We start from the raw sequence: 25,031 nt of genomic DNA on the forward strand, positions 1-25,031 counted from the left end.
GACACCTATGGGTGTGATTAAGCCACGGCACTTACATGCTGGCAGAAGGCAAGATGGAGAGTGTGGTATGAGCGTGTAGAGATGGTGCACGTGGGTGCTTGCACGGCGTTTGCGTGCGTGGAGTGTGTGCGTGTGTACGTGCTTGCGTGATGCCAGAACACAGGGCCTGTGGACTGGCCCTGCTGAGTGACTGGCAGACAGAGGGAAGGCTGATATTTATAATGGTCATAACAGATGAGTGTAATCTCCGTGTCTGCAGTGGGCTTATTCAGCTCGCATGATTAGATTAATGGAACTGTTTCGTATCATTGTAGTAGGACAGTTAATGAAGACAATTAATTAGAAGACAACCTTCAGGCTATGTCCTTTGTCCTTTACATTTGTGGGATTTAGGCTAGGAAATGGCCTAATGCCATATAGCTTTGAGTGTTTCTCCCTCGTCTATTTCCGGAGTTAATCTATGACTACAGTTTTAGTGTCTCTTCCATTTGCATCCTTACTCTTAGGCCACTCATGACCTTTCATTAATTATGGCCGGGCCTGGCTTTAATCATTGTGTAATACCGTTGGAGATGAGATGAGGAATAGGCAGACCCATTTGCCACTTAAAGATGTAGTGCTGCTCCTGAAATTAAATGTCTGCATTTCTGCATACATTATGGTGGGGGGGTTCTGTGCAGTGTGTGTTGGTTAGTGTCATACATCTTGATTAAAAACCTAAATGAAGTGTTGCAAACATGAGGGAGTGAAAAGTGTTTGCGTGTTTGCGTGTGTGTGTGTGTGTGTGTGTGTGTGTGTGTGTGTGTGTGTGTGTGTGTGTGTGTGTGTGTGTGTGTGTGTGTGTGTGTGTGTGTGTGTGTGAGGGTGTGTGTGTCAGTGTGTCAGTGTGAGTGAGTGTGCATTCTACAGGAGCGTGCATGTGTGCGGTGGGGGGTTCTCAGCGTGTGCAAAATGACTGGGATGTATTCCTTGGCGTTAAATAGTGTAAAGACGTCGACTGCAGATCACGACCACGTTAAAACACAAAAGAGGAAGCACGTTTAAAATCTCCTACATGTGTCACACAGCTAAAATACGACACCGAGACCCCCTTTTCTTTTTTTTTTTTTAGGGGTGAAGACATTTACCTGGGGATTATTCTGTAATCTGAGCCCTTGTGCAGCTGCATGGTTATACCCTAATTCTCCGGGAGTTGTGTTAGATTTATCCAGGCTGGAGTTAGATGGGATTTTGGGACTACGCGGGGCAGCAGATCTCTGGTTTTCCGGGCGATGGTTTAAGGATTGCCTCGCCAGCACAGGATGGACTCTACGCTCCATGGAAACCACGCGTTGCCTTGGAAACATAATAGAAAAATAAGAGAATAAAATGTTATTCCTGCGAGCGGGATCCGGGGAAGTCTTAAATGTACTTCATACCAGGAGCCAGTTATCCCTCTTAAATACCTTTATTTAAACACAGGATCACCATTGGCTTCTGGCAATAATGCCTAACAGCATAATCCATACAGCAATCATCCTGTTCACAGAGCGCTTTCCTACAGCTCTCGTAGCAACAGGCAGGAAAAGGAGCTTGTTACACCTCTTTTTGCAGCCAATATATAACATTGATGCTGGACAGCTGTGTTTCCAATTTTGACAAAGATTATTAATGCACAATTATCTTCATGTATTTGAGACATCTGTGATGTTAGTACAAGCTCTGCTCAGTCGGCCATTACACGTTTAAGGACACATACTGTACTGGTTGAAACATCAGTCCATGTATAAATAAATAAATTAAAAAAACAATGATTTATTTAAGAACATTTGTCATTAAAAGAGAACAAGAGACCTTTCTTGATTCATCTTTATGTGAAAACGTAAAAATTCAATAAAGAGTTATTTAAAAAAAAAAGAGAGAGAACAAGAGGTTTGTAAATATTTCTGGACTATATAAAATAAGTTTTATATATGTATGTATGTATGTATGTATGTATGTATATATGTATGTATGTACAGTATGTATGTATGTATGTACTGTATGTACTGTATGTACTGTATGTACAATTGTACATAATCAAATGTTTCATAACTAAAGGGCTACACAGTGTGTGTTCAAGATAAGTACCCCGTAAAAGTGGTTTGGGCTGTGGGTTGTCAAGTGGTGAACACAGATCAGATGTATGTTGACTGCAGGGCTGAATACTTGAACAGGATATTTCAGTAGCTCTTGTAGCGCATTGTCAATATATCAATAGCTCATAGAGTAGAGACCTGAGCATGAAAGCCTTTTCAAAAGAGCATTTAAGTACATTTGCAGAGAATTAGCTGACTTGTGTAATAACTGACATATTGACTGAAGCCGCAGTTTACTGTTGTCAGATCAATGGCGTTAGCATGTGGGGTCCCACTACTTTTAAACAAACTTAACCAGGCAAAGAGGATGCTCAGGGGGGCACCGGAGAGAAATAAAGAAGATTGATACCCTTTTTATTATCTGTTTTTGCTATCTTTTCCTCTGAGTGTTACTTACAAATGGCATTATTGGATACCCATTGTTTGGACTTCAATGCCCCTAAATGGCCTGATATATCGAGCTGAGGCTTTTAAGGTGGTTACAGGGGATTTCTGCCTTTGACTCGGCATACGAAATAAAATGAATTGTGGCTCTGAAAGTTTTTAAATATTTATGATTTTTGTTTTGCAATAGTAGGGTAGTTGAGGTGAAATGAGCCTTGTATCAGTAAGTAAAACACCAGCTGGGGGTGTGTGTGCGTGTTTGTGTGTGAGAGAGAGAGAGAGAGAGAGAGAGAGAGAGAGAGAAGAGAGGTGGAATGAGAGATAGAGAGGTCTGGCATAAGGTCTTTCTCTAGAAACATGCCACTCGCACAATTATTTTTCCTGTCTGCATACTTCAAACCGCTTTGGAAAAAATGTGTGTGTATATGTATTCACCACATGTGCGTGGTTTTTCTGTAGTTTTATCGTCCATATTAAACACAGGAAGCCATAAAGATATTTGTGTCATGGTCCTGCATGAATAAATGAAGAATTATACCTTTTGGGCACCTCTCAAAATGTATTATTATTATTATTATTATCATTCATTATCATTATGGTATTCTGGATGCATTTTCAGTATATTGTCCATGCGGTGTCAAACTAATTTTGGGTGTGGGTCCACATTGGTCTAAAGGTCACTTTATGTGGGCCAGAACCAGCATTGTTTTTCAATCTGTTTTCTCAGTCACTGCTATAACTACAGTAAATGTATATATAATATATATATATATATTAGGGCTGTCAAACGATTAAAACATTTAATCAGAGTAATCACCATTCGAACTATATCCAAAATGTGTGTCTGTATATTGTTGTAGAAATGTTAAGATAAATGACAGATTGATATCCATTTAACGTACATCTACACAGTAAAATCCTCAGTGTTATTTGGTTTCATTTGAACGCTCTATCTCTCGGGGGGTAAAAATGAACACTCTGGATTTCACAGTGTACACGACATTGTGTGTAACGTTTTATTATTATTATTGTAATCAAACTGATATTCAAAATGCCTCGCTGCATGGTGCACACACACACACACAGGGGGCTAGAAAGCAGATCCCGCCCTCTTTTGTCTGCTAACCTTGTAACTGCGTGTCAGTGAATATAATTGTTGCTAGAGAGCCTCCTATAGAGAGAGAGAGAGAGAGAGAAAAAAAAAACGCTCCCGTCCCTTTAAGTGCTTCCACCAATTCTGCTGTGGTGCGTTGGTGATTTACATATCCCATCCTCTCCTCCTCCCCCCTCCAGGCGAGCTGAGCGAGGATGTGGAGGCTGCCTGTGAGACCGCCGCAGACCAGGAGGACCAAACCAAAGACAGGGAGTGTGGGGGGGAGAAGGAGCTCTCCAAAGGGACAGGTAAGCCCCCCTATATTTACACTCCACTCACTCACTCACTCCACACATTTTAAGGAACGCCGCCCTGAGGAAGCACGAGGCACTGCACCTGATTTGTTGCTGTGCATACAGACAGCAGCAGGCCCTTTTTTTGTCTAATGTGATTATACTACATTTTTATCCGAAAAATATTGAGAGTCCCTTTAAGTAGTAAGGCTCCCTCAGAACTCCTTTTTAGCCCATTCTGACCTGAGATCAGATTCTAAAAATGTCTTCTACATCCTGACAGTTTTCTGAAAAAGCTATGTTTCTATGTCAGTCGTTCTTTGATTTTTCAAAAAGATTTTTTTTTTCAGACCTACAAGCTCGTAGCGCGCCACTCGGTGGCGCGCTATGAGCTTGTAGATCTGCTATTTTTCAATAGCTAAAGCATAACTTAATGCTAACACCAAAAGGGGTACCCGCCCAAAATGGGTTAAGGCTGCTGTTTCCTGCTGTGGGTTTTCCACTCATCAAATCCCATCAGATCAGTGAGGCTAAATTGTCAATTTAGATAATCTGGTCAGGTGACATGTGACTCATGTTTTTGTCTATTTTCAGTGGAGAATACAGAAATAGGGCCAGTCAGCCACATGTGTGTACTATACTGCACACATGTGATAGGACTGCTCTGTCCCAACTTTATCACACGCATGTGCAGTTGTGCACGCACACATATTCAATTATTGCTTTGACAGAAACACACACCTGTGCTAAGTGTGATCGGATGGTACTGTAGGCCTGTGCAATTAACCAGATTTTTAGAACCAGTAACCATCTTAATTTTGTTTATTAGATATCAATGAATCGGTAAAATTCAAATATATTTTATAAATATATTTGTCTAAATAGTTTTTTCTCTGATTAATCTCTTAATCCTGAATTACAATTTGTTGTACAATGGATGGTGGTGGTACAGTACATCAGACATATCTGATGTACAACCTTCGAATCGTGTTTTTAAATAAATCAAGGTAAAAGTTGGAAATATGATATTGATTTGAAGTCATATCGGCCAGCCCTACACTGCACGCACACACGCACACACGCACACACACGCACACACACACACACACACACGCACACACACACACACACACACACACACACACACACACACACATGATGTTAAATGTGATCAGATGGGTATATTCCTCTCGTCTCCATGGTGTGTTTAATAACAGGTGCAGGTTCTGGTTTCCGTGGAGGGATGAAGGGAGGAGTTTTGGCTTACCTTAGATTCTAAAGTATGTTAAATCATCACACATCAATCATGGCTTGTTCTGAGGCTCAGAACAAGCCATGATTGATGTGTGATGATAACATACGTGTTGCACATGTACTTGTGAACATTTTGATAGTGGTAATAACAGTGTATAGAAGTATTGTCTATTTTTCACTATAGTGACCTAAGCAGTTTAAAAACATATCAAGTAGCAGATCTACAAGCTCACAACAGGGGCCACAATCTGCATTCAAAGACTTTCCTAGAAGCTTTGTCATTGGTCGATTTGGCTTGCTTCCTGATTGGTTAGTCACTGCGACAGAGGTTTTTTTTGACCAATGACAAAGCTTCTAGGAACATCTTTGAATGCAGATTGCGGCCCCTAGATGTGTCACAGAGGCAGTGTTCTACCCATTGCTGGCTGACTGAATACCAAGAAAATAAAATATTTTGCCATATTATTGCTTATAGCAGCGTTAAGATTGGCTACAGCCAGAGCAGTAGTAATGACTGTGTTAGTAGTGGTAGGATTGTTGCTTGTAGGAGTAATAGTAACAATAGAGCCATTACGTCTATATTTGTCTAGAGACATAGCTGATAAAGCAAGGCTGTTTCCCAGTATCTTGTCAGGACTTATGGAGGTGTTTTTTTTAATGAAGTAGTTCTCAAACATTTTCATGACAAATTAAATATGCATGCATTATAGTCTGCTGTGGACCCCCAATTGAAAATATTTTGTGTCAGGGACCCCCAGAAGAGAAGATTGTTTTTTTTACTTCACACACATTATTTTCAATATTTTTTATTTTTTGTTGTGAGCTTGTACTGTACAATATACAGATTACATTGTTAAGAAGTGTCCGTGTGGGAGTATATTTATTCTTCTTCTTCACAATGCTACAAGTTATCAATATTATCAAATATTATTATTATTATTATTTTTTTTTTTAAGGATTACTTTTTATCTCTGAAAACAATGCTGACAGTTAAGACATTCCTTAAGCAATGGAACGGAGCTCTGATAATTCTGACACAACAGTTGCAGGCCTGGATCTGCTGTGTCTCACTTGTCTAACTTCCCCTGTTACTGAAGGAAGTTTTGATTTACACGAGTCAGGTTAAAAGCTGGAAAACAATTCAGACCTTTTTCATACCTAAGATTTCTCTCTTTCTTTCTTTCAAAGTACAGCAAAAAAAAAAAAGTTCATCACACTGTTTGAAGCCCAGCCTTTGTAAAAATGTCTTTGATATTAGAAGTTCTATTTTAAATGAGGCTGAGTTGTTTGTGCTCCTTGAAAGGGCGACACTCCTCTTTGATGGGAAGAAATAATGATATGCATGCCTGCCTGAATATGGCTAAAAGTATGTTTTAGCACATCAAAATAAAGCACTTTAAAAAGCATTAAAATGAGCTGGCCGATTAATAATTCACTCATACCTGTGGTGCTCAGGAAGAAGACTCGCATTCGGAGTCCTCTTTTTCTGAAAGGCATGCGATTTGATACAAGCATATTCAGTTCCTTCCCTAGAATCCCTACCCTTCTGTCAGTCGCTAATCACCAAATAAGTGTGTTTCTGTGTTTTCACAAAGGAAGAGATGTGCTTGCATATGAAAAATTTACAGCTTTCCCAGCAGCTTATTAGAAACGCTTAGTTAAAAATAGCGTGTGCATTAGAGGGAACCAGGTCTGGAGCTCTGTTTGATGTCAGTGAAAAGGTGGGTGGGTTGGAGGCTGGTGGGGTGCAGAGGAGAGGAGAGGAGAGGAGGGGGCAAGATAAGATGGTGCTGTCAGCTAAAGGAAAGGTACAGTAGCAGACTGACTCTGCTTAATGGAAGGAACCCTTTTTTTAATACTTTTATAACATTGTTATGATTGATGGATATACAGTGGCCATTCAAAGGAAGTGCACCTTATTGTATCTCCTGTGTAAGGGCGGGGTGGGGGGGGGGGGGGGGGGGCAGTAGGGAAATCCCAGAATGCATTTGGTAAACAGAGGAGCTTTTGTTTTGGTTGATGACTGTCTGAATACGTCTGCCTGCATAGACACACAGGTGTGTGTGCGTGCGTGCATGCGTGCGTAGCGTAGCGTGTATGCTACACTCCTCTGTGTACAGGCGGGCGTCAGAGGCAGAGCTAACCTGCTATTTAAATAAGTGACTGAAAGGTGCTCAGCCTTGCGCTGTCTGATGTCGAGCTGCTCCTATGGTCGGTCATTAGAAGTGTTGAAGTGTTTCCCTCTCATCCTTGTCATGCCACTATTGGAACAGAGCGCCGCAACATTGTTCCTTTACAAATGACAGCCACTGTCATACAGGCGGAATTAGCGAACACAGAAGAAAGGCTTTCCCCCCCTTCCTTTTCCTTTTTAAAGCCACTGTCAATCTTATTTTTCTTCTTTCCGGTGCCAGCGAGCTCCTCTGTATTCATTAAAATCATTTAGAAATACATCAGATTTGCCTATGTAAAAAAATGCACATGTGTTCCACATGTCTCATCTTGAAAGATGGCTTCATTATTCTGATGCTTTTCATTTTCCCCTCAAAGAGCAAACATGTGCACAAATACTTGCATGCAAACATGCACAATAACTATGCACACAGACTGTAGATAATATGCATAGCAGCTGTTTCATAATTATATATCATCAGAGAGAGAGAGAGAGAGAGAGAGAGAAGGGCGGAAGAGAAAGATGTATAAAGCTGCAATTTTAGGAAGAATACGAAAATCCTTCCTTGTTTGAACAATAAAGACTGCGTTGACATGCACTGCAGTAATCCAAGGGGCCATTTATAAAGTTAGGGATAAAATATTTATACTTTTTTCTCTGCAAATGAGCTTCATGTGTTCCTATATTCCTATTCCATGCCCCTTGTCATGCCTTTATCATTATGGAAGTTGGGCTGAGAGAAAGGCTGGGAAAATGATATTTGCTGCACGGGTCATTCACCTTCTGCCACTAGCAAAGCACCCAATAATTGATTCCTTTCAATACCTTATGTCCAGTAGAATCATTGATTAAATGACTGTGAAGTAGGAGGATGTTTGATCCATGTGTGCGTGTGTGTGTGTGTGTGTGTGTGTGTGTGTGTGTGTGTGTGTGTGTGTGTGTGTGTGTGTGTGTGTGTGTGTGTGTGTGTGTGTGTGTGTGTGTGTGTGTGTGTGTGTGTGTGCGTGCGTGCGTGCGTGCGTGCGTGCGTGCGTGCGTGCGTGCGTGCGTGCGTGCGTGCGTGGGTGCGTGCGTGCGTGCGTGCGTGCGTGTGTGTGTGCGTGCGTACATGTTCAACTGTTCATTGGTGCTTGCCGGTTGGGATGTTTGTTGCAAACAGGAGATGTGTGCCTTTGTGCTACTCAGATACTGTAGTACTGTAGTCTGTTGACGACGTTAGAGCCTGTCTGGTTGATGAACATGACGTTTAGCACCCCCTAGATGCAGCAGAGAGCCATTGCTTACTGTGCTCACTGTATACTGTACCCTGCTAGACTCTGTGGTCAGTGTTAATAATCAGATGGCTCACACTGGAATGGACAAGACAACTACTTGGCACAGTAATCCTAAAGACAGGTTTATGTCTAGTAATTACAGTCTAGGTGTCTAGACTGAATTTTCTAACAACAATATGTGGTTGAAGATACAAGAATAAATAATAATAATAATAATCTCTAGACTAAATAGTAAAGTGCAATAAGTATCTGAGGATGACATTATCTGTTATAGTAATGTCAGTGTTTCTGTTTCTATGTCAGTCGTTCTTCTATTTAAAAAAAATAGCAGATCTACAAGCTCATAGCGCGCCACCGAGTGGCGCGCTACGAGCTTGTAGATCTGCTATTTTTCAATAGCTAAAGCATAACATAATGCTAACACCAAAAGGGGTTCTCGCCAAAAATGTTTTAATGGAATGCTATTGTTGTACTCCACTGGCAACCATAGCATACTGTACATGTTATGGTGATTTGTTGTGGCTGTTAAATGCTTGACATGAAGTCAGGGGATAGTGGTAAAGATGTTTACATATTCATATCATGTCCTTTGAGCACTTGTCATCCCTCAAAATATAATTATTATTTTTGTCTTTGAAGATAATACATCATAAATTGTTCCTGTTTGAGAGCCAACTCCCTGAAAGCCTCTGAATGTGTTTATGAGTTTTATACCACCAGTAGTCTAATGGGCCTGGGTTATGGCCGCCGCGTCTGGGAGTGTCCTTTAAAGGTGAACACCACGTCAGCCTTCTGTTCCATCGCCTGGAGATTAATAACCCTGCCACTAATTAATATCTCCGTTTAATTTCTCCAATTTAAATTTGCCTTTACTGCACCCATGCCTTTAGGCCTGTGCAATATTCGCTCTCCTCCCTCCCACGCACACTCCCACACTCTCTCTCTCTCTCTCTCTCTCTCTCTCTCTCTCTCTCCCCCCCCTACAACCTGTCTGTCTGTCTTTTTGACACAATGCATTTTCATGTAACTATTGTTTAAATTAATTTAATATACAGTAGGCAGACCTTCACACCGAGGATAGGGAGAAATGATTCAATATTGAGGTTTAATATGAAGTGCTTTGTACGAGGCCTCGGTTGTAATTTTCTTTATTTGAAATTAATTGATGCAAAGTAATTACCTGAGGAATAGGTGGTGAAATTGAACACAGGCCTTTGTCGCTCAAGGCTGTAGATTAAAAAGCGTTGGACACAAATGGGAAGAAAGAAAAGATAATATTAGGTTATTGCCAGCATATGTATTAAAGGTGAATGACTTGACAAGGAGTCGAAATTTCTTCTCAATACTAATGGTGAAATTGCAGGGCGTGTGTGTGTGTGTGTGTACACGCACGCATGTGTGTACGTGCGTGTGCATGGGTGCGTTTGTGTGTGCACATGCGTATGTGTGTGTGCCTGCGTGCGTGCGTGCACGTATGTCATGTGGAACATGAGGAAGATGTTAGCAGCTCCCTGTCATGTGTACACAGTTTATTGAAGGTAGAGAAGAAGTAGACATTCTGGACAGGGCTAGAGACATTCCAACTCCACAATAGTGTGTAGTGTAATTTGAGCCTACACTGCAAAATCCTCTTGTAGGAATGGGAAGGAAGTGGCTTTTCTTAGTTTAGGACTGTGGCAGAAGGAGCACGCGGCCCTGCCTTGCCTGCCATTGATGGAGCCTATAGCCTACTGTGGTTTATCGTGTTGTATTTACGACCGGAGGTTTGAGTCTGCCAATGCGGAACGTGGTCACTCGGAATGAGGGGCTGGGATTTAAGAGATGGCGATGACCTCATGGTTCTCTCTCCTGGGCCCATCGGGGGATAGTCCCTCTACCAACAGTTGGCCATGCGGCCATCTGTCAGTGGGTCTGGGATTCTGTTGCCATACACAACTTCTTGTCCATGAGTGGCAGTCAATCGGGAGGTGGAGCGGACATTTTGGAACCAGTAGGTAAGGAAAGGAAAGGTACTATATTTACCCAGGGTAACTGGACTAAGCTCAAGAACTTGTTTACAGCCAGGCCCTGCTCATAGAACATTTCATGGTAGGGGTTCAATGCCTTGTCCAAGGGTGGTAATTTTAACGTGCCGGTCCAGGGATACGAACTAGCGACCTTCCGATATCAAGACCGCTCCGCAAACCGGTTCGATTCCAGACTCTCCTCCTGACGTAGAGTGAAAGTGTCCTTGATCAAGACACAGAACCCCCACTGCTCCCAGTGCGCTGTTCAATAGTTGAGATGGGTTAAATGCAGAGGATCATTTCCAAGAATGTACAACTAAAGGGGTGCAGTTGTTGATCATTAATCGTCGCGGTAATATTCTCCCTCAAACCTTAGTGTGCCCAATTAGCCACATCGTCAACAACATGGATACCTCTTTGCACGGTCAAAGTAGAGGACACACAATACTGGTCCTGGAAGTTTTCAACGGCGAAGGGAGGACCTGTTGTGTTAATTCAGTCTGTCTCGTGTCGGTCACTCACTCCCAGCTGCCATCTTTTTTCCTCTTGAAAGCACAACAAGGCTGTGATTGCTCCAGAGACCTGGGCAGTGTGCTGACAGCCCCTTTCCTGTCTGAGTAATGCAGCACAGCAACGGGAGGTGAGACAAGGTGCCAAAGTCCAATTCACTTACGGGACTCGACAGCACAAAAGCCCCTGGTTTACGGAAAAGGGCTATGAATTAATAATCACCTAATTGACTCAGTACATTTTTTTTTCTTTTTTTTACCCTGGGCTACTTTGCCTTTTGTGCTTTTAGATGAAAGCCTGGTCTGTGTATCTGTCAGGAGAGGTTTGGTGTTGTTGGGAGAGGTCAGTGTCACAGACAGGCTTCTGACAGACACTAATGTCACAGAGGCACCCGTGGTATTCTTCTGTCTAAGGGATGGGACAAACGTCACTAATGGGTCTAACACGGCCCTCACGGTGTAATGGACTTTCCTGGCGGTGACAGTAGAATTCCATGACAGAAAAATGGGAAAAACACTGAAACTTTAAAGTTCATTAATTGCATATTATCTTTTATATAAGCTCCCTGCGGGGCAAAAGCCACGGGTGTAACTTAACCCATTCTGAACGGGAACCCATTTTGGTGTTAGCATTAGGTTATGCTTTAGCTATTGAAAAATAGCAGACCTACAAGCTCATAGCGCGCCACTGAGTGGCACGCTACGAGCTTGTAGGTCTGCTATTTTTGAAGAATCGTGAAAAGTGACATGAAAGTGTTTGAGAACGACTGACATAGAAAAACAGCTTTTTCAAGAAAACAGTCAGGATTTATAGAAGACATTTGCAGAATCGTTCCCAGGTCAAAATGGGATAAGCGAGAAAACCCAGAGTTCACCTCTGGACTGGGCCAGTCATATTTTGTGCGTCTGTGCTCTTGTGATGGTTAAAGTTGTCCTTGTGTGGAGGCCAGCGCTTCATGCATTACTGCGGTAGTCCCAGGAGATGCCTGCACAGCCCCCTCCGTCAGGACCCAATGTTCTGGTCATGGACCCACCCGGCTAATAGATTTGGCAGGCTCAAGTGCACACCCATGTTCTGATAGCAGCCCACGGTCGCGCCATGTTAGACTGTACCGAATGGGGCAAGGAGAAAAAGAAAAAGAGAAATCACTGTTTTTATTGCTCTCTGTATTGGTTCTGGTATTTGCTCTCTTCTTCTTTTCCCCATCACACCTGACAAGGAAAAACAGGGTTACAGTAGCTGGGTGTTAGTCACAGGGTTGGGGACAGAAGTGGGTTTTGGGATTCTTGAGAGGGAGCGATTGATCAGATTTATGGACTCCTAACTGGCCGTGACAAGGAAAGACATGCGCTGTGAGTAAAGCCTCACCGGCAGCCTGTCGCTCTCTCACTATTCCCTCTCCCACTCTCATAAATACAACACACACACAGACACGTCAGACAGACAGACACACACACACACACACACACACACACACACACACACACACACACACACACACAATTTACAATTACAATTTACAATTTAGGCATTTAGCAGACGCTCTTAATCCAGAGCGATTTACATTTTACACAAGTAAGAACAAAAAAGCATGGGAATACATCACATACAACATTTATCATGAAACATGCGTAAGCTAAGAAAGTAACAGTGGAATATCTATATAATGAAACTATGCATATAAACTATACATATACTGTATACTACTATGCTATACATATGTACTATGACGTGCTATGACTACATACAATGCAATTATAGTGCTGTCTACATAACATGCTTTAAGTCTGTATCAAATGCTATCTAAGTCTACAGAAATGCTATCTAAGGGGGTGGGGTAAGTGCTATGGGCACACACGCGCACACACACACACACGCACACACGCACACACGCACGCACGCACGCACACACACACACACACACACACACACACACACACACACACACACACACACACACACACACACACACACACACCTGGCCTATGGCTCTACGACCCCTTCGTCAACAACTGCTCATTTCAGCTCTCTGGTGTTAATTGAGTGTTCATTTAGAGACTCTGTAATTAATTACGCTGTTTTATCTCCCTCATCATTAGGCTGAGATGATGCTTGTGTTTACTACTTACTGTCTTAGACATGTTTACCTTGCATTAAACCATGTTGGGCTAACCCCTTTTGGTATAGCTTGTAGGTCTGCTATTTTTGAAAAAAAATTAAGAACCACTGACATAGAAACATAGCTTTTTCAGAAAACTGTCAGGATGTAGAAGACATTAATGTTATACTCTCCCGAGAGACGCTGAACGATGTCTGAAGGAACTACAATAAAGATGGCGGTGCATCTAGAGTCCAGCCCGCGGTGTGCCGTCTGCTTCACATAACTTTATTGACATTGGCTATGTTGTTAGCATGCCATTTCATTTTCCTTTCTTTGGGGAAATCCATGACAGTTTTTTTTCTCAGAGACAGAGAGAATGTCTCACGATGTGTGAAGCTGTAGATCGGTCATTGTATGACCAAGTATATACAGTACACTACATGTACAGTATATACAAGGCGTATGTGGTTACCGTGCTCTTGTCAGAGTTAAAACTTAAATTAACCCACAAGGGTCCATTTTTATACTTTTACAGATAAATGAACAGTTTTACTGTGTAGACCTGGGACTGGAAGCGCAGTACACTAGTGGCATGGGAAAGATCAAGTACAGTCAAATCCTAATAAAAAAATCAACAACAAAACAACACCAACCCTCATGTTTGCTATTGATGACACTCCCTTCTTCTCATAGTATACATATAGAAGGATAGAGACTGAAAACATGCGCTTTGTTTTATCATAGCTACACTAATATAACTGAAAGACTATAGGATGTGGCTATATGCAATCTCATATTATTAAAGACTATAGGATGTGGCTATATGCAATCTCATATTATTAAAGACTATAGGATGTGGCTATATGCAATCTCATATTATTAAAGACTATAGGATGTGGCTATATGCAATCTCATATTATTAAAGACTATAGGATGTGGCTATATGCAATCTCATATTATTAAAGACTATAGGATGTGGCTATATGCAATCTCATATTATTAAAGACTATAGGATGTGGCTATATGCAATCTCATATTATTAAAGACTATAGGATGTGGCTATATGCAATCTCATATTATTAAAGACTATAGGATGTGGCTATATGCAATCTCATATTATTAAAGACTATAGGATGTGGCTATATGCAATCTCATATTATTGTGTCACCAACATTTGGTGTCCAAAATTGCAAAAGTGCAAACGAGCGCTCAGCGTTAAAGCCCAGCTGCGCGGGGTTTCCTCGTCAATACTTCCTCGAGTCCGCCTGCAGTCCCTCCTCTTACCACTAGGGTCCAGACAGTGCTTCAACGTCGGAGAGCCTCACTGCTGGGGCCTTGGGAGTAACTAGGAGTAAGTAAAAACAGGAGTGGAGGAACTGGAGGTGGAGTGAAGTGGAGTTGAAGAGCAGGAGGAGGAGGGAGAAGTTGCAACTAGGACAGTGTCATGACTGAGAGGTTAAACGTCAGGCGAATGGGAGGTTCCTTTTGTTTAACATTTCCTTTGTTTATTGGTGGATGTGTTTAATAGGATTGACTGTGACTGGACTCTAATAGCTCCTCCCTAGGCTGATCCCAGTGTCTCTGGGAGATCCAGCTCTCTGTCCAAAGCCAAGGTCCCCCACTGGGTAATCAGCTCAGCTGCCTCCGACCTGATTGGACCTGACATTTTAATGTCTGGAGCAGCGGCGTGGTCAGCCCCTGTTTAACCTGAGCCACCCCCCCCCCCCTTCACCGATGCCCCCTGTTCTCAATTTGCCCTTCCAGCACTGTACAAATCAGGCCAAATTTAACTCTTTATGGGCTCGTTAGAGGTCGGCAAGACACCTCCTTAAGTTTCACAGTGAATTCTTTCCACCGGCGGTGAGGTGCTGAGTCTCTGCCAGTTCCACCATGCTGGCCTCCTTTACGAGCGGCAGCTTAGCTGCTTATTTCTGCTCAGCTGTGATGCCGCCTCTGTTTCAGTTTGTGCTCCCACTGCCTCCCTCTCTCCCTCCTCCCTCTCTCTCCTTCCCACTGCCTCTCTCTCATCCTCTCTTTCTCCTTGGCTTTTTATAAAGGAGAGAGAGAGCAGTTCTCTGGTTAGTTGAGCAAAAAAAGCTGGTCTTGTGAGGCCTTCTTGCTCAGTGGGGAATCAGAGAGGAAAAGCCACGGTTTTGTTAATACCGCTGTAGGTTCATAGGTTGTATTAAGAGGATTAGCTCTGTGCGATACATCTTGCGGGCGAGTACTTTGGCGGCGCCCGCACTGACTGTAGAGAAAGGACGTTTCGTCAAAGATGAGCAGCTACCTGACAATTAGCCCCTTTGTTATATCTCAACACCACTCTGAGCAGTGAAGCGTGACAGCTTCGTACACCATGGGTATATTTGGCTAAGCAGCAGTAGTGTAATGCCCTCTAGCTATTTTGAAAACATGCCCTTTGTTTTATCATAGTTACACTAATAAAAAACTGAAAGACTAGGATGTGGCTATATGCAATCTCATATTATTGTGTCTTAAAATCACTGTTTCTCAACCAATACGTGGTCTATACAGACCACTAGTGGTCCATGGCATAATTGCAGGTGGTCCATGGGAAAATGTTTTAAAATCCATCAAAGGTTGGTGTCTAGCTGTGATATCTTGTTATGCTAAATATAAGTTGTTGTTGTTGTTGGGTCGGGTTGGTCCTTGTAGATACTTTGAAATATGCTAGTGATCCAGAGCTCAGAGAGGTTCAGAACCACTGATTAGCCCATTCTTAGCCTCGGTACCAGGCTTTCACTTTGTTGTTTTGTCGGTGGCGCGCTACGAGCTTGTAGGTCTGCTATTTTTGAAAAATCGAAGAACGACTGACATTTTTAGAATCTGATCTCAGGTCAGAATGGATTCATCAGACCAGTGGAAACCTCGTATGAATCTGATCTTAGGTCAGAATGGGTTTTAAAAGTATCCACAGAGTTTGGTTTTGATGGCAGGAGGAGGTTAGTGTCTGTTCCATTGTCATAGTAGATCTAATACAATACACAGGAGGAGGTTAGTGTCTGTTCCATTGTCATAGTAGATCTAATACAATACAGAGGAGGAGGTTAGTGTCTGTTCCATTGTCATAGTAGATCTAATACAATACACAGGAGGAGGCTTGGCTGGTTATATACAAGTTCTAATTAAGCAGAGCAATGCACTGGCACTGACTTGCTGCGTAGGCACAAAGCGCGAGGGGGATATTCACACTATAATATTAATATTATGATAATATTCTGTTACTATATACGGGTACCTTATTATATACCTTTTGTTGTTGCTTACATTAGCTGTTACTCAAGACACATAATACTGTATGCAAGCCTTTCATACGGATGTAAGCGTTAATTTGCTGTGTCTGCACTTGCTGTGCTCACTGTGCTGTGTAAGCACAAAATAGTAGGGGGATATTCCAAGAATGGTCAGGCTATAGGTCACCATTTCCACTAGGCCGGGTTTCAGGATTTTCACCACAACAATTTGTAAGGCTCTAATTTCATGTCATCCTCAGCAGAGGAACCTGTATCTTTTGGTAATGGCTTCATCTGAAATGTTTTGGTCAGCCACTGGTCATGAATGCCTCGGAATAAATCAAATAAATCTTGAGATTCTTCCTCAGCTGTTTTTTTTGTCTTTCAATTTGCTTTATGTTGACTGATTGCTAGAGTTATTGACAGTAACAAGCTGGTTGGAAATAAAGACGACAGTGTTTACTGTAAACCTTTTGAAGAGATTGTACTGTTTAGACTTTCTTGCTGGCTTGTCTTATCGCTGTCAGGGTCACTTTATTATAATGATATTGCTACTATATATAGGCACCTTTTGTTGCCGTTTGCATGAGCACAGAAGACGTACAGTAAATGAGCTGTTTTACTCAAGACACATGAGCATCACATCGTCACTACTGAGCATCACATAGTCACTAGTGAGCATCACATAGTCACTACTGAGCATCACATCGTCACTACTGAGCATCACATAGTCACTAGTGAGCATCACATAGTCACTAGTGAGCATCACATAGTCACTAGTGAGCATCACATCGTCACTACTGAGCATCACATAGTCACTACTGAGCATCACATAGTCACTAATGAGCATCACATAGTCACTAGTGAGCATCACATAGTCACTAGTGAGCATCACATCGTCACTACTGAGCATCACATAGTCACTAATGAGCATCACATAGTCACTAGTGAGCATCACATAGTCACTAGTGAGCATCACATCGTCACTACTGAGCATCACATAGTCACTAGTGAGCATCACATAGTCACTAGTGAGCATCACATAGTCACTAGTGTATGGCCTCACCATAGTGCTGTCTGATGAGATGACCATGTATGGCCTCACCATAGTGCTGTCTGATGAGATGACCATGTATGGCCTCACCATAGTGCTGTCTGATGAGATGACCATGTATGGCCTCACCATAGTGCTGTCTGATCAGATGACCATGTATGGCCTCACCATAGTGCTGTCTGATGAGATGACCATGTATGGCCTCACCATAGTGCTGTCTGATGAGATGACCATGTATGGCCTCACCATAGTGCTGTCTGATGAGATGACCATGTATGGCCTCACCATAGTGCTGTCTGATGAGATGACCATGTATGGCCTCACCATAGTGCTGTCTGATGAGATGACCATGTATGGCCTCACCATAGTGCTGTCTGATGAGATGACCATGTATGGCCTCACCATAGTGCTGTCTGATGAGATGACCATGTATGGCCTCACCATAGTGCTGTCTGATGAGATGACCATGTATGGCCTCACCATAGTGCTGTCTGATGAGATGACCATGTATGGCCTCACCATAGTGCTGTCTGATGAGATGGAAAGGACGTGTGCCTCTTTTCAAGTCTAGCGAAGCCCTCAGATATGGAACCCTGCAACGGCAGAGTGAAACGTAGACCCGCAACAACCTGGCACAACTAGTGTTTTGATTAGCTGTCCGTGGCGTTGTCTGATGTCCATACGATCCAACATGGGGAGAGACGGCGTGTCAAAGCGCGTCGGCTGTCTGTCCCTCAGCGATGGCAAGTTAAAAAGAACTGCGGTGATGCGAAGGGAGTGTCAGGAGTTAGCTGATCAACAGTTTCCTGTTAAATACAGTTATATCACATTTTAAAGAGAGACGTTTCAAAGCCCTTCATCCACAGTGCTATTGATTGACCTCTTCCAAGGGTGATAAGTCCTCACCTTGTCTTGACATGTCTTCTTTTTTGTTTTGTTTATTTTCCCCTTTGTGTGTGTGTGTGTGTGTGTGTGTGTGTGTGCTGTGTGCTGTGTAGCAGTGTCCAGCCATTTGGACAGGGACCAGACAGACTCCCCGGTTCCCTCTAAAAGGCCCTCTTCACGCTCAGAGACCTCGGAGAGTCCCCTCTCCTCCAAGCGTCCTCGGACGGCTGACAAAGGCACTGCGGAGCAGGTGAGAGGACCACGAAAGATTAAACTGGATTCTGAAGAAATTGACGCCGTAAATTGTCCATAAATCTGCTTTGATCTCCAGCTGTTTGAATTTGGGATCCCCCCCCCCCCTTTATTTTTGGCTTATCAAAGGTTATCGCATTACTCTGCCCTCATTACAAGCCTTAACTTAACACACCTGATAAGATCAGGAATGTGAAGACGTGCTTCTTATTCTTATAGCATTTTTTAGACATCTTAAAAACGAAGCAGACCTTTATTACATTATGCATGATCTTTCTTTTCCCCTGCCTCCCCTCCAAAATCTCCTTAAAATTTGTTTTGCCATGTCTGCTGCAGTTGCACTGCAAATTGTGCAAAAGGTAGAAAATCAATATAGCATTTGACAGATGAGAGCACTTTGAAGTGTGTGCCAAGACTCAGTGGTGCACAGTATTACCCACTGGTCTGTGATCAGAGGGACCTGGCTGCTGGGGGGGGGGGGGGGGGGGGGGGGGTCCATCTCTCCCCCCTGATCTACAGCACCGGGGGGGGGGGTGGGGGGTCCATCTCTCCCCCCTGATCTACAGCACACCAGTCCTCCCACTGAGCAAGGCCCACCATACTCATCTCCTCATCCCACTAATCTCTCCTGGATGCCATTTCCATTTTTCGTCTCATTTCCAACCACAATCACAATCACAATAAGATTTATCCCTTTCTGACCTGAGATCAGATTCTAAAAATGTCTTCCACATCCTGACGGTTTTCTGAAAAAGCTATGTTTCTATGTCAGTCGCTCTTCGATTTTTCAAAAAGAGCAGACCTACAAGCTCGTAGCGCGCCACTCGGTGGCGCGCTATGAGCTTGTAGATCTGCTATTTTTCAATAGCTAAAGCATAACATAATGCTAACACCAAAATGGGTTCTCGCCCCAAAATGGGTTATTGTCACATCACAGGTTCACAGGTGTGGACAAGTGGGTAAAAAAAAAAATTCGTGCCAAGCTCCATCATTTTTGGTAGTTTTCCGGAAAGGGGAGAGGAATAGAGACAGCAATACGAGCAGGGAAAAAAAACAGCATATAAACAAAACAGGTCAGATGGAGTGAAGACAAAAAAAAAGTGATGTTCCTTATTTTGTGGCCTTATTTTCTCACCTTTGCCCAGATGTACCAGTGCCCGTACTGCAAATTCACCAACACGGACCTGAACCGGCTCAGAATGCACGTGATGACGCAGCACTCTGTCCAGCCCATGTTCCGCTGCCCGCTCTGCCAGGACATGCTGAACAACAAGATCCACCTGCAGTTTCACCTCACACACCTCCACAGTGTGGCGCCCGACTGTGTGGACAAGCTCATTGCTACGGTGAGTCATGATGAGTGAGTGCGTGAGTGTGTGTGTGTGTGCGACTGTGCGTGCGTGTGCGCGCCCACATCCACAGTGTCAATTTAACTCTGAGAGAGTAGAAATTACAGGGCCCGTTTGGTTACATCTGTACACTTCTCAGAGTTACAAACTGATCACTAGACGCTAGATGATTGAAAGGTAAGGTGGTGGGGTTGTTAGGTTATTATACACTGCTTCCTTTTAATTCATTTAATCACCCTGATCACATGTGTACACTCACCGCAACACATTACACAGTGTTAAATACCTTAAAGCTATATTATTCTTAGGTAGGGTAATATTTTTGTGTTAAGTGTTAAATAGCTCTATATTCTGATTGTACTCGTCGTTTGTTCAGTAACAGGAGTCTGCTCTCCGGTAAACAAGAACATGCATTTTCAAGGTCGGGATACCTATTTCATCCAATTGGGAGAGAGAACTTGCACAGCACAATTAACACAGATTAAACACGTGTAATTGGAAGTGATGGCACTATAAGACATGAGCAGACACAATTGGAACTGGAACACAATAAAATGGAAGCTAATAAATACTCGTTCCTGATTGGCTGAAAATGTTCAACCCACCTGAAAATGTATCTTCTGTATATTTAAGAATGGTAGAGACACAGAGGGCTCCATTTTCGTCACCGCTAAACCCCTTATCTCTAAACTTCTTTGCCTTTTTTACTATTTGTAAAAACATTTTTGAATAGTTCAACTAGCCAATCTACATTGACACGTTGTGAGCTTGTAGACTGGCCATTTTAACTATTCAAAAATGTTTTTCAAAATAGTAAAAAAAGGCAAAGAAGTTTAGGGATAAGGGGTTTAGCGGTGACGAAAATGGAGCCCAGAGACTCCAGTTACTGAACAAACACTCTATAACAATGATTACTATCAGAATATAGTAGCTTTAACCTATTAACGAAACTAAAATAAAAATAAAAGTTAAACATTTCCAATGTTGTCACAGACTGTACAGTTCTCATTATTACCCATCCTATCACTCCGGTCATCGTTACATATTCCAGAGACAGGAAAGCGGGAGGCATGCTCTGTACTGTACTGTACTGTACTGTACTGTACTGTACTGTACTGTACTGTACTGTACTGTACTGTACTGTACTGTACTGTACTGTACTGTACTGTACTGTACTGTACTGTACTGTACTGTACTGTCTGTTGTACTGTACTGTCTGTTGTACTGTACTGTACTGTACTGTACTGTACTGTACTGTACTGTACTGTACTGTACTGTACTGTACTGTCTGTTGTACTGTACTGTCTGTTGTACTGTACTGTACTGTACTGTACTGTACTGTACTGTACTGTACTGTACTGTACTGTACTGTACTGTACTGTCTGTTGTACTGTACTGTCTGTTGTACTGTACTGTACTGTACTGTACTGTACTGTACTGTACTGTACTGTACTGTACTGTACTGTACTGTACTGTACTGTACTGTACTGTACTGTACTGTACTGTACTGTACTGTCTGTTGTACTGTACTGTCTGTTGTACTGTACTGTACTGTACTGTACTGTCTGTTGTACTGTACTGTACTGTACTGTACTGTACTGTACTGTACTGTACTGTACTGTACTGTACTGTACTGTACTGTACTGTCTGTTGTACTGTACTGTCTGTTGTACTGTACTGTCTGTTGTACTGTACTGTACTGTCTGTTGTACTGTACTGTCTGTTGTACTGTACTGTCTGTTGTACTGTACTGTACTGTACTGTAATGTAATGTACTGTACTGTACTGTATTGTACTGTACTGTACTGTACTGTACTGTACTGTACTGTACTGTACTGTACTGTACTGTACTATACTGTACTGTACTGTACTGTACTGTACTGTACTGTACTGTACTGTACTGTCTGTTGTACTGTACTGTCTGTTGTACTGTACTGTACTGTACTGTACTGTACTGTACTGTACTGTACTGTACTGTACTGTACTGTACTGTACTGTACTGTCTGTTGTACTGTACTGTCTGTTGTACTGTACTGTACTGTACTGTACTGTACTGTACTGTACTGTACTGTACTGTACTGTACTGTACTGTCTGTTGTACTGTACTGTCTGTTGTACTGTACTGTACTGTACTGTACTGTACTGTACTGTACTGTACTGTACTGTACTGTACTGTACTGTACTGTACTGTCTGTTGTACTGTACTGTACTGTACTGTACTGTACTGTACTGTACTGTACTGTCTGTTGTACTGTACTGTACTGTACTGTACTGTACTGTACTGTACTGTACTGTACTGTACTGTACTGTACTGTACTGTACTGTACTGTACTGTACTGTACTGTCTGTTGTACTGTACTGTCTGTTGTACTGTACTGTACTGTCTGTTGTACTGTACTGTACTGTACTGTACTGTACTGTACTGTACTGTACTGTACTGTACTGTACTGTACTGTACTGTACTGTACTGTACTGTACTGTACTGTTGTACTGTACTGTCTGTTGTACTGTACTGTACTGTACTGTACTGTACTGTACTGTACTGTACTGTACTGTACTGTACTGTCTGTTGTACTGTACTGTACTGTACTGTACTGTACTGTACTGTACTGTACTGTACTGTCTGTTGTACTGTACTGTACTGTACTGTACTGTACTGTACTGTACTGTACTGTACTGTACTGTACTGTACTGTACTGTCTGTTGTACTGTACTGTCTGTTGTACTGTACTGTACTGTACTGTACTGTCTGTTGTACTGTACTGTCTGTTGTACTGTACTGTACTGTACTGTACTGTACTGTACTGTACTGTACTGTACTGTCTGTTGTACTGTACTGTCTGTTGTACTGTACTGTACTGTACTGTACTGTACTGTACTGTACTGTACTGTACTGTACTGTACTGTACTGTACTGTACTGTACTGTACTGTACTGTACTGTACTGTACTGTCTGTTGTACTGTACTGTACTGTACTGTACTGTACTGTCTGTTGTACTGTACTGTCTGTTGTACTGTACTGTACTGTACTGTACTGTACTGTACTGTACTGTACTGTACTGTACTGTACTGTACTGTACTGTACTGTACTGTACTGTACTGTACTGTCTGTTGTACTGTACTGTCTGTTGTACTGTACTGTACTGTACTGTACTGTACTGTACTGTACTGTACTGTACTGTACTGTACTGTACTGTACTGTACTGTACTGTACTGTCTGTTGTACTGTACTGTACTGTACTGTACTGTACTGTACTGTACTGTACTGTACTGTCTGTTGTACTGTACTGTACTGTCTGTTGTACTGTACTGTACTGTACTGTACTGTACTGTACTGTACTGTACGTACTGTACTGTCTGTTGTACTGTACTGTACTGTCTGTTGTACTGTACTGTACTGTACTGTACTGTACTGTACTGTACTGTACTGTACTGTACTGTTGTACTGTCTGCTGTACTGTCTTATGCTGCTATTTGTGGATTACATCTCTGCCTGTCAGAGTTCACGGTAGTTTGCTGATTTATCAGCTGATTCTTTGTCGTACGACAACGAATAGCATCCTCAAACATTGTGAGAGCTTGCAGATCAGCTATTTTCGGCCATAACAGAGCTCAGTCATGTGTTGCTGTGTGTATGCTACACTCTTAGCAGCGCCCCCACCCCTCCCTCACATATTTCCCTGAACTGGCTCCCTGGCCCTAATGAAGGATGTCTCTCCTGTCTCCCATCCGCTAAATTGATGACATTTGAGCCTTTATCAAAACACAAAGGCTGCTGTTAATTGTGAAATGGCTGCAGGCCATGGCATTGACTTACTGGATGTCAGATACAGCAGCGCGGCCTGCTAGATGCTGTTTGCCAGATTATTCTCCTCTCCTGCATAGCTCCTAATGGTGAGCCCTTTCCCCAGCTCGGTCATAATCATAGTCCGGGGGAAGGTGACAGATCATTTTGTATTATATTTTAGCTCCCCAGACAGTTTATTAGTTGTTTTAAATTCTTTATCTTGACTCTGATCACTGACGTGCCATTCAAAAATACTACCATTATTAATATTGGAATAATTATACTACTGCTTAATCAAAAATAAATAAACAGTCTATTCCCTTTTAATGAAATGCAACTTCGGGGCAAGAGAAAATATTATTATTTCCTATTAACGTAGCCATATGAATCTCATATGAATCAATTAATTCATTGATTGTTTGTTACAGAAAGGTTAAGCAGCGTGACCGCCCAAAGCTAAACTCACTGTCTAGAAGCTCTCTCAACTCTCCTTATACACAGGCTACACTTAATTAATTAATTGCTTACAGTTAACTCTGAGACAAACAAATGCATCATTAAATTGACACCCAGGGGCGTTGTGTTGTGCACGGTAATGTGCACAGTCTGGCTCCTATGATGTTTAACTATCATTCCAAAAGATAGATTTATACCAACAGTGATGCATTACAAGACGATGGCCTCTCTCTCTGACCAGACACACAGAGCGCACCGCGCACTTCCTCATCCAGGGGAAATACATTTGTATTTGCTCTGTTGTCTTGTTGTAAATGACTGAACAAATGTTTGATGTTTGTTCTGTCTGGCCCCGCAGAGCTCAATAGCTGGCGCGGCAATCACTCAATAAAAAGTTCCAAACGTTCTGTCTGCTGCTACTACTAGACATCTTTACCTTCCCAGACAGGAAAAGCAAATGGCAACCACATTAGTATGGAAGGAAAGCAGAATGTGTTTTTTTTATAGAGATAGTAATGCACTGAGCCACAACACTGCAAGAGGCATATACGATAGAACAGGAGAGGCAATATAATGCTCATTAAAGCCCTGCACCTTTTTTGTTTTTTAATAACCGCTGAATGTAGATGGAAATGTACTTTATCCCATTTCATATGTCTAGCAAAGGAGCCAAATTAATTCTGAAATAGGTGACTTTTATTTCGTGCCATCCATGCATAAAGATGCACTCAGTCTCTCCCTTCATTTACCCACCCTTTGCTCTCCCTCTCTCCTGAAGCTCATCTCTCA

General features: G+C 42.4%; 1 protein-coding gene across 3 annotated transcripts in view; it reads left to right on the top strand.

Moving 5' to 3' along the window:
* zfhx3b (zinc finger homeobox 3b) overlaps window positions 1-25,031 on the top strand; it is a 245,945-nt gene that overhangs the window by 204,145 nt on the left and 16,769 nt on the right. For 2 of the 3 annotated variants that reach the window (XM_083794126.1, XM_083794128.1), the window contains exons 6-8: window positions 3,795-3,902; window positions 18,512-18,648; window positions 19,796-19,996. In XM_083794126.1, coding sequence (XP_083650252.1) covers window positions 3,795-3,902; window positions 18,512-18,648; window positions 19,796-19,996 — 446 coding nt within the window. The remainder of the gene's footprint in view (window positions 1-3,794; window positions 3,903-18,511; window positions 18,649-19,795; window positions 19,997-25,031) is intronic. The other variant, XM_083794127.1, reaches the window with a different exon arrangement.

This window comes from Protomyctophum parallelum (assembly GCF_964188405.1).
Source record: "Protomyctophum parallelum genome assembly, chromosome: 2".
Taxonomy (NCBI): Eukaryota; Metazoa; Chordata; class Actinopteri; order Myctophiformes; family Myctophidae; genus Protomyctophum; species Protomyctophum parallelum.